At 45.7% G+C, this 14,567-nt stretch overlaps 1 protein-coding gene across 1 annotated transcript in view; it reads left to right on the forward strand.

Annotated features, from left to right (window-relative positions):
- MIB1 (mindbomb E3 ubiquitin protein ligase 1) overlaps positions 1 to 14,567 on the forward strand; it is a 262,296-nt gene that overhangs the window by 157,080 nt on the left and 90,649 nt on the right. The window contains 1 exon segment of the mRNA XM_030213434.1: positions 6,891 to 7,042. Coding sequence (XP_030069294.1) covers positions 6,891 to 7,042 — 152 coding nt within the window.

Genomic DNA, 14,567 nt, shown 5'->3' on the forward strand with positions numbered 1-14,567 from the left:
TACAGAGTAGCACATGCATCCAGCTTTTCCTACATGAGCACGCAGTTGTGGAATGCACTACCAATTAACTTGAAAACAATTAACGATATAACTCACTTTCGTAAATCTCTGAAAACCTATCTCTTCAACAAGGCCTACCACGAGAATCCATAGCTTAATTATAATACTTCACCACGCTCCCCTTCTCTGAACGTCTTCCTTCTACACTATTTGCCTAGCTCTTTTTTGTCATCCTCGATCTCTTTGTAACACCAATTGTATCTCTACCCTGGAATGGCGATGCCATAACAGATCTTTGTAAGCCACATTGAGCCCGCAAATAGGTGGGAAAATGTGGGATACAAGTGCAATAAATAAATAAATAAATAAAAATCTTAACCACTTGGGCCAACGCCTTTATGATGAAAATGAATAAAGAAAAAAACGCAATTCCTAATCCTCTCTTCCCAGCACTCCGCGCCCCTCCCTACCAACCTTAACATCTCCGGCACCACAATCCCCATATCTGACAACTTAAAAATCCTCGGAGTGACATTAGATAACCATCTCTCACTCGAAGATCACGCAAGATCCACTACAAAGAAAATGTTCAACATGATGTGGATACTGAAATGCGTAAAACCATATCTCCCCCTGAAAACATTCTGGAACTTGGTGCAATCCACAGTACTTACCCATGCCGACTAATGCAACAGTATTTTCTTAGGCTGCAAGAAACACATCCTGAAAAAACTTCAGACTGTCCAAAATACAGCAGCTAGACTCATTTTTGGCAAACCAAGAATTGAAAGTGCAACACCTCTTCGAAAAAAACTTCATTGGCTCCCTATCCAAAGAACGAATCAATTTCAAAGTCCACACACTAATCCACAAGATTATCCACAGTGAATCTCCAGGCTATATGCTCAACCTGATCGAGCTCCCCACCAGGAACATGTCTACAACCTCACAAACTTACCTCAACCTACACTACCCCAATTGCAAAGGACTCAAGTACAAAACCTATTATGGATCCAACTTCTCCTTCTTAGGCAGCCAACTCTGGAATGCCCTCCCCAGACCAATCTGATCACTCAGTGACCACCTGCCGTTTTGGAAATTACTAAAAACCCATCTGTTCAGGCAAACCTATCCAAACGATCCAGATTAATTCCCACAAACCCATCTAATCATCACACATCCAGCAGACAATGACAACAACCTAGTCTACATCTGCCGCCTCATTTTCCCCTGCTTATTACTACTATTTACTACTACTATTTAGCATTTCTATAGCGCTACAAGGTGTACGCAGCGCTGCACAAACATAGAAGAAAGACAGTCCCTGCTCAAAGAGCTTACAATCTAATAGACAAAAAATAAAGTAATCAAATCAATTAATGTGATCGGGAAGGAAGAGAGGAGGGTAGGTGGAGGCGAGTGGTTACAAGTCAGAAGCAATGTTAAAGAGGTGGGCTTTCAGTCTAGATTTAAAGGTGGCCAAGGATGGGGCAAGACGTAGGGGCTCAGGAAGTTTATTCCAGGCGTAGGGTGCAACGAGACAGAAGGCGCGAAGTCTGGAGTTGGTAGTAGTGGAGAAGGGAACAGATAAGAAGGATTTATCCATGGAGCGGAGTGCACGGGATGGGGTGTAGGGAAGGACGAGTGTGGAGAGATACTGGGGAGTAGCAGAGTGAGTACATTTATAGGTTAGTAGAAGAAGTTTGAAGAGGATGCGAAAACGGATAGGGAGCCAGTGAAGGGTCTTGAGGAGAGGGGTAGTATGAGTAAAGCGACCCTGGCGGAAGATGAGACGGGCAGCAGAGTTTTGAACCGACTGGAGAGGGGAGAGGTGACTAAGTGGGAGGCCAGCAAGAAGCAGATTGCAGTAGTCTAAACGAGAGGTGACAAGGGTGTGGATGAGGGTTTTGGTAGAGTGCTCGGAAAGAAAGGGGCGGATTTTACGGATGTTGTAAAGAAAGAAATGACAGGTCTTGGCAATCTGCTGGATATGAGCAGAGAAGGAGAGAGAAGAGTCAAAGATGACCCCAAGGTTTCGAGCCGAGGAGACAGGGAGAATGAGAGAGCCATCAACAGAAATAGAAAATGGGGGGAGCGGGGAGGTGGGTTTGGGGGGGAAAATGAGAAGCTCGGTTTTGGTCATATTTAATTTCAGGTGGCGTTGAGACATCCAGACAGCAATGTCAGACAAGCACGCTGAAACTTTGGTTTGGATGCAAGGTGAGATATCAGGGGTAGAAAGGTAGATTTGGGAGTCATCAGCATAGAGAGGGTAGGAAAAGCCATGGGATGAGATTAATGAACCAAGGGAAGAAGTGTAGATAGAAAAGAGGAGGGGACCAAGAACAGAACCCTGAGGTACGCCGACAGGCAGAGGGATAGAAGTAGAAGAGGATCCACCAGAGTGAACACTAAAGGTGCGGAGGGAGAGGTAGGAAGAGAACCAGGAAAGGATAGAGCCCTGGAATCCAAGTGAGGACAGGGTATTGAGAAGTATGCTGTGATCGACAGTGTCAAAAGCAGCGGAAAGATCAAGAAGAATGAGGATGGAATATTGACCTCTGGATTTAGCCAGTAATAGGTCATTGGAGACTTTAGTAAGCGCAGTTTCTGTTGAGTGGAGAGGACGAAAACCAGATTGTAGTGGGTCAAGAATAGCATGTGAGGAGAGAAAATCAAGGCAGCGGCGGTGAACAGCACGCTCAAGTAATTTGGAGAGAAAAGGAAGGAGGGAGATGGGTCGGTAATTAGAGGGACAAGTAGGGTCGAGTGAAGGCTTCTTAAGGAGAGGTGTGACCACAGCATGTTTAAAGGCAGCAGGCACAGTCGCAGTGGAAAGTGAGAGGTTGAGAATGTGACAGATAAAAGGAATAAGAGCAGGAGAGATGGCATTAAGAAGGTGGGTGGGAATGGGATCAGAGGAACAGGTGGTACATTTTGAGGCAGAAAGGAGAAGTGTAGTTTCCTTAATAGTAACTGCAGGAAAGGAGGAAAGGGAATGAGGGGAAGGAGAGAGAGGGGAACGGACTAGTGGAGGGAGCGGTGGTGAGGTAGAGAAAGCAAGGTTTTTCTTTTGAACCTTGTGAAAGAATTCAGCAAGGGTCTGAGGAGATAATGAAGGGGGAGTTGGGGGAGGGGGCACCTTGAGGAGAGAGTTCAATGTGGTGAAGAGAAGTTGAGGATTAGAGCCAAGAGAGTTGGTCAGTTGGATATAATAATCCTGTTTGGCATGTAAAAGAGCAGATTGGAAGGAGGTCAGCATGAACTTAAAGTGTAAGAAATCAGCAAGGGCCCGAGATTTCCGCCAGAGGCGTTCGGCGGAGCGGGTACAGGAACGTAGGTAGCGGATATTAGAAGTCAGCCAAGGTTGGGGTTTTGTACGCTTTACAGGGCGGGTCATCAAAGGTGCAAGAGTGTCTAAGGCAGAGGATAGAGTATTGTTGTAAGATGAAACAGCCTCGTTGACAGACGTGGATGGTGCCAGGATAGAGATGAAGGGTCAATATCGTGAAAATTCCTAGATAAATTAGATAAGATAGGACGGGACTGGGAGGGAGGAGATTTAAGTGTGAAAGTTATAAGATGGTGATCAGAGGAGGGAAGATCAGAGGCAAGGAAACTAGAGGGTGAACAGTTGGAGGAGAAGATGAGATCAAGACAGTGACCATTTTGATGAGTGGGGGAGGTGGAGCATAGTTTGAGATTAAAGGAGGGCGTTAAAGCGAGTAACTTGGAAATATAAGAGTTTCAAGAAGTGTAGGTGTTGCGCCATGACGTTGCTAGTCAGACATCCACAAATTGTGCATGGTAAGTCACCAAGGATGAGAGAGGGAGAGGAAGGATCATGGAAGAAGGCAAGCCAGGCGTCAAAGTCACTGAGAAAGGATGAAAGGGACTTATCAGGGGGACGATAAATGACCGCTATTCGAAGAGGCAGAGGAGAGAAAAGGCGGATAGAGTGGACTTCAAAGGAGGAAAAACAGTGAGATTGAGGTGGAAGAAGGAGTTGAAATCTGGAGGAGGGAGAGAGAAGTAGTCCAACACCGCCCCCACGGCCAGCAGGGCGAGGAGTATGTGAAAATAGATAACCACCATGGCACAGGGCTGCGACTGAAGCAGAGTCATCAGGGCAGAGCCAGGTTTCTGTTATTGCGAGCAGATGGAGGTGACGCGAGATAAAGAGGTCCTGGATATAGGCGAGTTTGTTACAGATAGAGCGGGCATTCCATAGGGCGCAAGAGAAGGGCAGAGAAGAGGAGGGGAGTAGAGAAATAGAGATGAGGTTAGAGAGGTCGCGGTGAGATCTGTAGAGTTGGGATAATAGTTGGTGAGGGGGGCCAGGATTGGGATTGATGTCACCAGCTGAGAGTAAGAGAAGGAGTAAAAGAGAGCGGAGGAGAGTAGGAGAGGTGTGGCCACGAAGGCGTCGAAGGCGAGAGGTATTTAGGTGGAATGAGGAAGGCAAAATGGACGGAAGAAAGAGGCAGAGATTAAAAGCCAAGAGGGTAGGAGAGAAGGTGAGGTGATGAAGTTGATGGATGGGCAGTGAGTTCCTGTAGCGGAGAGAGGTAGGGGGTGAGGGAAAAGATTAGGAAGGGACAGGGCTAGGAAGAGAATGTGAATAGGGGCCATAAATGACTGAGGTACTTTAGCAACTGGGAAGAAGATTAGATGTAAAGAGAAAAAATGGCACCTAGAGTGGAGGCCCTGAGTGGATCGGAGTGGACCTGGGTGTCACCCCGGAGAAGGCTGTAAGGATGTGCAGATGAGCTGCAAGTCCTTCACAGCACCTGAAAGGCAGCCGGTGGTAGAGCTGGGCAGCTCTCAGCTGAGGAAAGGCTTACCAGGGGTTAGGCCAAAGCCAGCATTCCTCCCCCTGAGGGTCGCCTGATCCTAGCCAAAAAGCACCTGGAAACTTTGTGCACTTGGAGCGAAGGCCCTGGGAAGATCGGGATGGAACTGGAGTCACCCCGGATACAGCTGTGAGGAAATGCAGAAGGGCTGCAAGTCCTCCACAGCACCTGGTGGGAGCGCTGGGCACCTAGAGCGGAGGCCCTGAGTGGATCGGAGTGGACCTGGGTGTCACCCCGGAGAAGGCTGTAAGGATATGCAGATGAGCTGCAAGTCCTCCACAGCACCTGAAAGGCAGCCGGTGGTAGAGCTGGGCACCTCTCAGCTGAGGAAAGACTTACCAGGGGTTAGGCCGAAGCCAGCATTCCTCCCCCTTAGGGTCGCCTGATCCACTTATCCCCTGTTCTATTTGTTTTCGCCTCATTGACCCCTCCCCCAATGCTCACCTACCCTTACTCACACCTCTCCTACCTCCTTCACTCTTGCCCTTTCCCCTCCGCCTCATCTACCCTCCAATTGCTCACTTACCCTTGCTCATACTTCTCCTACTCCCCTCATCCCTGCATTTCTACATTCCTATTTCTTTTATTACTCTGATAATACTCAACTTATTTCTCTCCACCAGTACTTTGTAATCCCAATTACTATGTAAGCCGCATTGAACCTGCTTTGAGTGGGAAAGCGCGGGGCACAAATGTAATAAATAAACGTGTATTACTCACTGGGATCACTACCAGTCAGTTTTTGTATGAAAGACTCCCAACTCCTTCGGATCTTCAAAAAGGACAAGTTTACCATGGTATTGAAGCTGCACCTTCGCTGAGTATTGCATGGAGACTTTAAACCCCCGTTTATACCAGACTGTACAATAGGGCACCATCTCCATTCACCATGCCGCTATTGTAGTGGAGAGGTTGAACAGATCTATAGTTTAGTAAGATGCGCTCCTTGTCTGCATAATTTAGCTAGTGAAAGATGACTGGCCTAGGGCGATGATCTGCCTCTGGGCGCTGACCCATGCGGTGCACCTGTTCTATCTGGAACGCAGTCGGTCCTCGATTAAGTTTCAATGTGGTCGGTAGCCATTCCTCAAGCCACACCTGCCCTGTTTTATTCTGTTCCAGGCTATCCACCGATATTTAGCTGCACTTAACTGGTTAGTGCTGCTGAATATTAGCACTAACCGCCTTACATAAAACTGGCTATTTTGTGGGCAGTCTGGAGGCAGAGTCGGCACATGCATTTAAGTGCCAATATTTAGCATTTAACTACATAAGGTGACTGCATAAATAGGACCGCATAAAACACAGTCCTATCTTTATGCCATTCTTTTGTGGTTAAGCGCTGAATATTGCACTTAACCATATAAGTTTTACCCAGCCATATATAACTTGATATTCAATGTCGGTGCTTGAATATGGTGAGGCATTGAATATCTGGGCATAAAACCAGCAACAGACCCCCCCCCCCCCCCCCCCCCCCCCCCCCCGCTGACCACTGCTGGCTGAATGTCATCATCTTTGAGTTTATTTTAGATTTTTATGGTGATTTGTTATGGTTTGTATTTTACTATGCATTTTGATTTTGCCAATGTGCTGTACTTGGAAATTTATGTTTTATTTTTCTTATTATTTTTGTGTACCTTGGTGGTAATACAAAATAGTAAGTAATACATTTTTCATTTCAAATAAATAAAATAAAGTTGATTATTTTCAGATTGGGAACCATGATGAATTTACTAGGGAAGAGCCATCCCATTTAGCATATTTGATTTATAGGCTGCTTTATGCTGTCTCCTTATCTGTAAATTGCACATTGTCTGAGTATCTGTTTGCTTTTGGTTATCTAGAGGCAATTCCTTACTAGCTTTTTATGAAAAGGCAATTTAGTCTTCTTTGTTTTCCAACTTACAGTTAATGTTTGTTTTGAAGTTGGAAGAGGTAGTAGAGAAAAAACTTGTTATTTGAGTGATTGAGTAAAAACTGCACTATTTTCTCCCCCCCCCCCCCCCCCCCCCCCCAATTTCTTTGTTGTTTAAGGATTCTGAAGGAGATACTCCTTTACATGATGCAATAAGTAAGAAACGTGATGATATACTGGCTGTGCTCTTAGAGGCGGCTGCAGATGTTACCATTACAAACAACAATGGATTCAATGCTCTTCATCATGCTGCACTGCGAGGAAATCCTAGGTAATACAGACTTTTTTCTTGAACTTTTTTGATATTAGTAGTTTTATAATACAATGGATGTGTAGCTCCTTTTTTTTATTTGCCTATCTGCTGCATGATTTTATTTTTTTATCTTTTGAAAGTAATGGTTGGAATTCTTCTAAATTCATAGAGTCAGAAGAGAAGTTCTCAGAAAACAAGCAGGATAATGAAGGCTTTCTGCACTGTTATTGTCACACTGAACTTACTCAGTTTGTTTTTCCTCAGAGCCCACAGAATTCCCCTGTTAGAAATCTGTAGTAAGGGTTTTAGGTTTGGTGTATTGAGCAGCAGTGGTTGTGATGTTTACCATTTAGTCATTTGATTTTGCATCGGGTGTTTTTTTATTGATTTCCAAAAATGGAATACTTTCACTAGTTTCAAGAAGTGTAGGTGTTGCGCCATGACGTTGCTAGTCAGACATCCACAAATTGTGCATGGTATGCCTTGAGTATGAATATGGCTTCTCTAATTGTGTCACTTCTCAGAATAATAATGCATAGCAAGAATGGAAAGAAAAGGTCTTTTTTGTAGCCAGGTCTGGCCCAAAGGCATTGATCCCTCCTCTCAACTATTTTGGAGCTGCAGCAGATGTGGGAATGTCTCAGCATCATGAAGACATAGGTTCTTCTTGAAGCTGTGCATTGATAAGAGGCCATGAAGACTGACCACTGTTAAAGTTCCACTCAGAGAAAGTGAAAGATTCCACCACTTTGATACCAGTATCTAGGTATTGTGATATTGAGTGAATATAGAGACATCACAATTGGTCCTCAGCCACAAACAAGGGATATGTTGACAGTTGTCATTCGATCTCCCAGACATTGCCACAGAATCCCTGCTCATTTTAGATGACAGCTGGGTAGTATATTAGTCTCCAAGAGTTTGGGATCTAGTCACTGGTGCCTTAAATGACCCAGGAAGACATCACTTTGGTTTTTTTTGCACTCCATCTGGTCTCAGCATTTGCAAACGGCAACATAATTTCCGTCCAAGCAGCCTCTACAGTGCAAGGGGACCCTGGGAATGAGGAGTTAGACATATGGTTGTTCTGTGTCGTCAGAAGTGGATTTCCGTGCTCAGGGACACTGTTCTGTATGTTGCATGTGGGTACATAATTTGAACTTCTGCCACTGAAGTGAAACACTCTGGACAAGGTAGGTCAGTCAGGTTTTTTTTTTCTCTCTCTCAAAAGAAATGTGATGACTAGGTACAAGAAAATATATGGTCAGGCCAACCTATGATTTTGAGACTGTATCATATGCTTCTTCCATTGGGTATCAGGGCCTGCAGACTCTCATGGCTGCTGATTTTGGATCTCAGGTATGACTTAGAGAAGCTCATTGACATGCTGTACAGGGGCGATACCACCTACTTGAGAGAAGTTCAAGTAGGTGGTACATCACGTTAAAGATCACTGTGCTCCTCTCCAGTTTTTCCCTGTAGCCTTTTCTCATCTACTGTCCAGAGAGGTAATATCTTCTTTCCCCTTGATGTTGTCAGTGGCAACTGGGATCTCATTCTTTCAGCATAGCCAGCAGAGGGCCCTAAAAGCACAGCAGGCACCCTGCCCAAAACCTGAGATAGGGTTTTGATGAGATCCAGGCAGTAAAGTCTAAGGTTTTATGTAAAGCATTGGCCTATTGTAACCTCAGACACTTGTGTTCTCAGCATAGTGTGGATGGAAAATCTGCCAGATCACTTTAAATATCAGGAGGTACTTGAAAGAACTCTATTTCTTTATAGAGACCCATACAGTTAAACCTGTTCCACCAGTGGGAACTGTGGCACCCTAAGCCAACATTTGCTTTAGTGCCCCCCCACCCCACCTTCAATATAGTATTTCTCCACTTATCCCCCCTCCCTCATCTGTTATCTTGTGATCTGGTTTTCCCCCTCTCTCAAGCCCAACCCCCCTATCCCAGTCCAGCATCTATCCCTCTAGGAGTCTGAAGGGAGACCAGACTGGGATTTTGATGCCCTTTATCGCTGGCGCTTTGAGCCAGTGCCTCACCTGGTCCATAGGTTGCGTGGGCCCTGGAGGGTAGGGATTTTATTCAAATTATTTTCTGATACCAAAGAAAACAGGTATACTCCATTCTGTTGTAGACTAAGGGCATTACATTTCTTTTAAAAGAAAAGTTCAGGATGGTTTCCGTAGGCACCTTAATACCATTCCTTCAAAAACAGGACTTATGTTTTCTGGATCTGAAGGAAGTTTAAATCTACATGGAGGTAAGCTACATAGAGATACAGCTAAGTTACCAGAAATATCTCTCATTCAAACTAAGAAGAACCCATTTTTAAGATTACGTACTGCCCTTAGGCCTAGCCTCAGTTCCATATATTCACAAAATGCCTAGCCATTTGTATATATGTATGCCTTTTCTTTATTCAATGGGTTTTAACTGTTTTTATGAAGAAATCAACCCAAGGAGGTGTATAAAACTTAAGTTTAACTGCATAGTAAAATGACCAAATATAGACATAAATACATTCAATGAAGTAAACCTGGTGATAGGCAATTTAATCCTAGGAATAAGAATAATATAATATAGTGTCAGAAATATACATGGTAAGACTGTATAGCAAGACAGTCCTATAACAAAATTATGATAAATGTCTGCAGAATACAAATGATAAATCATAATAGATAGCATTGGAAAGATATTAACATGAATATACTTATGATATCATCACAATACAAATGAAACCCCTTAATAAACAATGTGTTAGAACATTCAAATAGCATAAGATACATTTCTCATAGTGTTAGTACAATACAATGAAACATCTTAATAGGCAGTTGAGATATATAGACAGACAAGATGGGTAGGACAAAGTCATTGGATAAATGGGTGGCTAAACTGAAAGCAAATAATATGTACAGTTGAATGAAGTATATAGAACTAGTCTAGTTACAAGGTGTGTGGAAAGTTAGTCCAGATGGTAGTATTCAAACTTGGGATGCTTTTATGCACCCCCGGTCTGGACAGTTAGATAATCAATAACACATCTCCGTAAGAGACCACAGACTTGGTGAGCATAGTCATTCAGATGTTAGTCACTAAGACCTCTTATAAAATATCCTAAATCCCATTCAAACCTCTCATTTATACAAACTCTGCTGGATATGACTTGGGCAAAAGTCTTTCTTGGTCAGCCACTTGGAATGCTAATTGCGGGGTCCAACAAGGTTCCGCTCTATTTCCATCTCTCTTCAATGTGTTACTTCAATCCCTGGGATTGGTTTTGGACAAACTTAAAGTAATGTTTTTTTTAACATATGCAGACGATATTACTGTATTACTGCCTTTCTCTGAGGACAGCAGGTTGCTTGTTCTCACAAGTGGGTCGACGTCCGCATCAGCCCAGGAAGCGGCAAAATTTTCCCAGCAGAAATATAAAACTTTGCCAGAGTCTTCCGGCGTGTGAGCAGTGCGCACCGCGCATGCGCGGACAACTTCCCACCCGTTGCAAGCGTGTCTCTCTCCTCAGCTCTTTTTTGTCCGGACGAAGTGATCTCATTTTTTTTCTGCTTTCTTCGTTTTTTGGCCCAGGAACAAGAATCTGACTACTTTTTTCTCTATTTTTTCTATTTCTTTTAAATTTTTTACTCCCGTAGTTTCCTTTAGTGTTTTTTGGCCTATTTTTAAGTTTACTTTCTTTTCGACATGGCCGGTTTTCCCCCTTTTTGTGCCCTTCACTTTTTGGGCACAATCGCGTCGTTTGATTTCGCCGAAGCCGTATTTTTCCTTCCATGTCATCGAGGACACCCAGCGGCTTCAAGCGTTGTACTCTGTGCTACCGGACCATCTCAGGTACCGATGCCCACGCCTGGTGTATCCAGTGCCTTGGGCCTGACCATATCCCAGCCACTTGTAGTCTGTGTCTTTGTATGAAGAAACGGACTCAAGTGTCTTGAGAAGCCCAGCGAGAAAAGCTTTTTGAGGCTCTGTCTGGTCCCTCGACGTCGACAACGACATTGATACCGAGGGCGTCGATATCGAGAGGAGCATCGATGTCGGAAGGAGAGGTAATGGCTGCCCCAAGACCAACTCATTCTGGGAGAAGTGAGGCATCGAGTGGGTCTCCATCTGCCTCGAGGCTTCCTGTTAAGCAGGCCCCCCGGGATCGACCTTCATCGGACCTGGCCCTGAGGAGACGTGAAGATTCCACGTCCTCATCGGTACTGAGGAATCTCAGTGATGGGCGTCGAGTGAAGGCAAAGAAGCACCGTCATCGTTCTCCTTCGACACACAATGCCGGGAGCTCTGGGGTGTCAAGAGAGTTGGCACCCGAGAAGCATTGGTGTCAAGAGGACCGCTCCCCCTCTATACAGGAGGTGCCGATGCGTCAATCTCTTGGCAGCCCAATACCTCCTTCCGAGCCTCGATAAATTCTGCTACCGGCTGCTCCACCGACCCCGCAGCCTTCTCCGATGGCGGCTCTCGACGAATGCATCCGGGTCCTGCTTCTGGAGGGATTGCTGCGCCAGTCCGCTTCGGTGTCGGGGCCGCTTGCGCCTTCCGTGCCGCCGGCTGCAGCGGAGTCTGGCCCTTCTCCTGCGGTGAGGTCCCCAGGTTGACTCCCCTTCGACGTTGGTGGAGGAAACTTCACCGCAGTCTAGGCAGGCGTCGACTTCTTGACGTCGTTCCTCGGCTTCGAGGCAGGCTCAGTCTCGGAGTGCCCTGAGGGAGGTCTTATCCGATACTGAAGAGGAGCGTTCGTGGGAGTCAGAGGAGGACCCCAGGTACTTTTCTTCTGATGAGTCCTTTGGGATTCCCTCTGAACCTTTACCTCCACCAGAAAGGAGATTATCTCCACCAGAGAGTCTGTCCTTTACATCTTTTGTCCGGGAAACGGCTACAGCTATTCCTTTCCCTATGGAGGCTGAAGATGAGCCCAGGGCTGAGATGCTCGAGGTTCTGGATTATCCTTCTCCACCTAGAGAGGCTATGAGGGCTCCTCTACATAAGGTACTGAAGGAAGTCCTTATGCAGAACTGGTCATTCCCTCTGTCTGGTCCCGTGATCCCGAAGAAAACTGAATCCCAGTATCTGATCCACGGTGAACCTGGATTGATGAGGTCTCAGTTATCCCAAGTCCCATCTCACCCCAGTCCAAAAATTGGAATTCATTGGAGCTCTGCTGTACACTCAGACAGCTCGAGCTTATCTCCCCGAGGCACGGGCAGATAACCTTCTGTCCCTGGTGTCCATGGTTCGAGCGTCTCAGCAGGTCATGGCTCGGCAGATATTGAGACTTCTGGGGCACATGGCCTCTACAGTTCATGTAACGCCCATAGCACGTCTACATATGAGATCATCAGTGGACCCTAGCTTCCCAGTGGTATCAAGCTGCAGGGGATCTAGAGGATGTAATCCAACTGTCCACCGACTTTCGGAATTCTCTTCAGTGGTGGATGATTCGATCCAATTTGACCATGGGGCGATCATTCCAAACTCCTCAGCCACAAAAAGTGCTGACGACAGATGCATCTCTCCTGGGGTGGGGAGCTCATGTAGATGGACACCTCACTCAGGGAGCCTGGTCCTTTCAGGAAAAAGGTCTGCAGATCAACCTCCTGGAATTAAGAGCGATCTGGAACACTGTACAGGCTTTCAGATATCGGCTGTCCAACCGAGTAATTTTAATTCAGACAGACAGGTTGCCATGTATTACACCAGCAAGCAAGGGGGCACCGGACCTCACCCTCTGGTCCAGGAAGCCGTCCAGATGTGGCTTTGGGCTCGCCGTCGCAGCATGTTTCTCCAAGCCACTTATCTGGCAGGCGTTAACAACGGTCTAGCCGACAGGCTGAGCAGGATAATGCAACCTCACGAGTGGGCATAGTTTGCAAGATCTTCCGAGTGTGGGGAAACCCTCGGTGGATCTTTTTGCCACTCAGATCAATCACAAGGTCCCTAGGTTTTGTTCCAGGCTTCAGGCCCACGACAGACTAGCATCAAATGCCTTTCTCCTACATTGGGGAATAGGCCTTCTGTACGCATATCCTCCCATACCGTTAGTAGGGAAGACTTTGCTGAAACTCAAGCAAGATCGTGGAACCATGATTCTGATTGTTCCCTTTTGGCCTCGTCAGATTTGGTTCCCTCTTCTTCTGGAGTTGTCCTCTGAAGAACCGTGGAGATTGGAATGTTCTCCAACCCTCATCACCCAGAACGAGGGGTTGCTTCTGCATCTCAACCTCCAGACTCTGGCTCTCACGGCCTGGATGTTGAGAGCATAGAATTCACCTCCTTGGGTCTTTCAGAGGGTGTCTACCAAGTCTTGCTTGCTTCCAGGAAATATTCCACAAAGAGGTGTTAAACGATAACATATTTGACTTCCTATGCTTACCTTTTTGAAAGCAAATTTCAAAGGCGATCTTGTTATGATCACTGTTCTCAAGTGGCCCCGGACCAGATCATTTGTTAGTATATTTGTTGATTCCTGAAATATTATTTATCCAGCCTTCTTAATCTGTGTAATCTGCATAGAACTGCTAAGGTATTTGCAGAATATAAGTTTGGTGTAACATAACTTATCTATTGTGGTGGGAATGAGCAAGAATCAACAGACATCAGCATAGGGTTGAGTTGGTTTGGCCTTGTGATTTCAAAAGTACATGTCACTCCCTTGACATGTTAGCCACTGAGATCTTGTGAGACACCATCTTGGTTACCCACTTTGTGGCTGGTCCATGGCATCTCACTCTAGATTCGTCAAACTCAGATTGTCTTAACAATGGATGCATCCAGACTGGGCAGGGAACCTGCTGTAGAGGAGCTGTACACACAGGACCTATGCTACTCAGGCATAACTTCAACAGATAAACTTCCAAGAACTATGGTTGAGCTGAAATGCTCTAAAGATGTTCAGAGATTGTTCATCTGGACAATAAGTTCTGTGTGAGCAAGCAAGGAGGAGCAAAATTGTACTTCCTGTGTTAGGGAAACTGTCAGTATGTGGAACTGGGCCATCTAGTATGGGATGACACTCAGGGCCACCTACCTGGCAGAAAAGAGCAAACAAAATATACCAGTGATGTAGCCAGTTCGGCTGCTCAGGTGCTGTCAGAGCAGGGATGGACAACCTCGGTCCTCAAGGACTGCAACTCTGTCAGGTTTTCAGAATTTCCTCAATGAATATGTATGATATATTTGCATACACTGCCTCCATTGTATGCAAATAGATCTCATGCATATTCATTGGGGAAATGCTGAAATCCTGACAGGGTTGCAGTCTTCAAGGACTGTCTCAGAGCAATGTGTGCAAGTGTAATTTGTTCTTCCCTCTGCCCATCTTATCTCCCCCAACGCTCTCTTCTCCCAATACACATTCTATCCCAATCACTCAACTCCCACCAGCTTCTCTTGCCAGCCAGTTGCCATCATCCTGCCATATGGTGTCCAAACCTTTTCACTGTTCACACAATCTCACAAAATTGCGTGGAAGTGGTATGTGACTCAGTCTCTCTTAGAGCGGCACGGTTCTGAAGAAA

The sequence above is a fragment of the Microcaecilia unicolor genome, chromosome 1 (assembly GCF_901765095.1).
Source record: "Microcaecilia unicolor chromosome 1, aMicUni1.1, whole genome shotgun sequence".
In the NCBI taxonomy this organism is placed as follows: domain Eukaryota; kingdom Metazoa; phylum Chordata; class Amphibia; order Gymnophiona; family Siphonopidae; genus Microcaecilia; species Microcaecilia unicolor.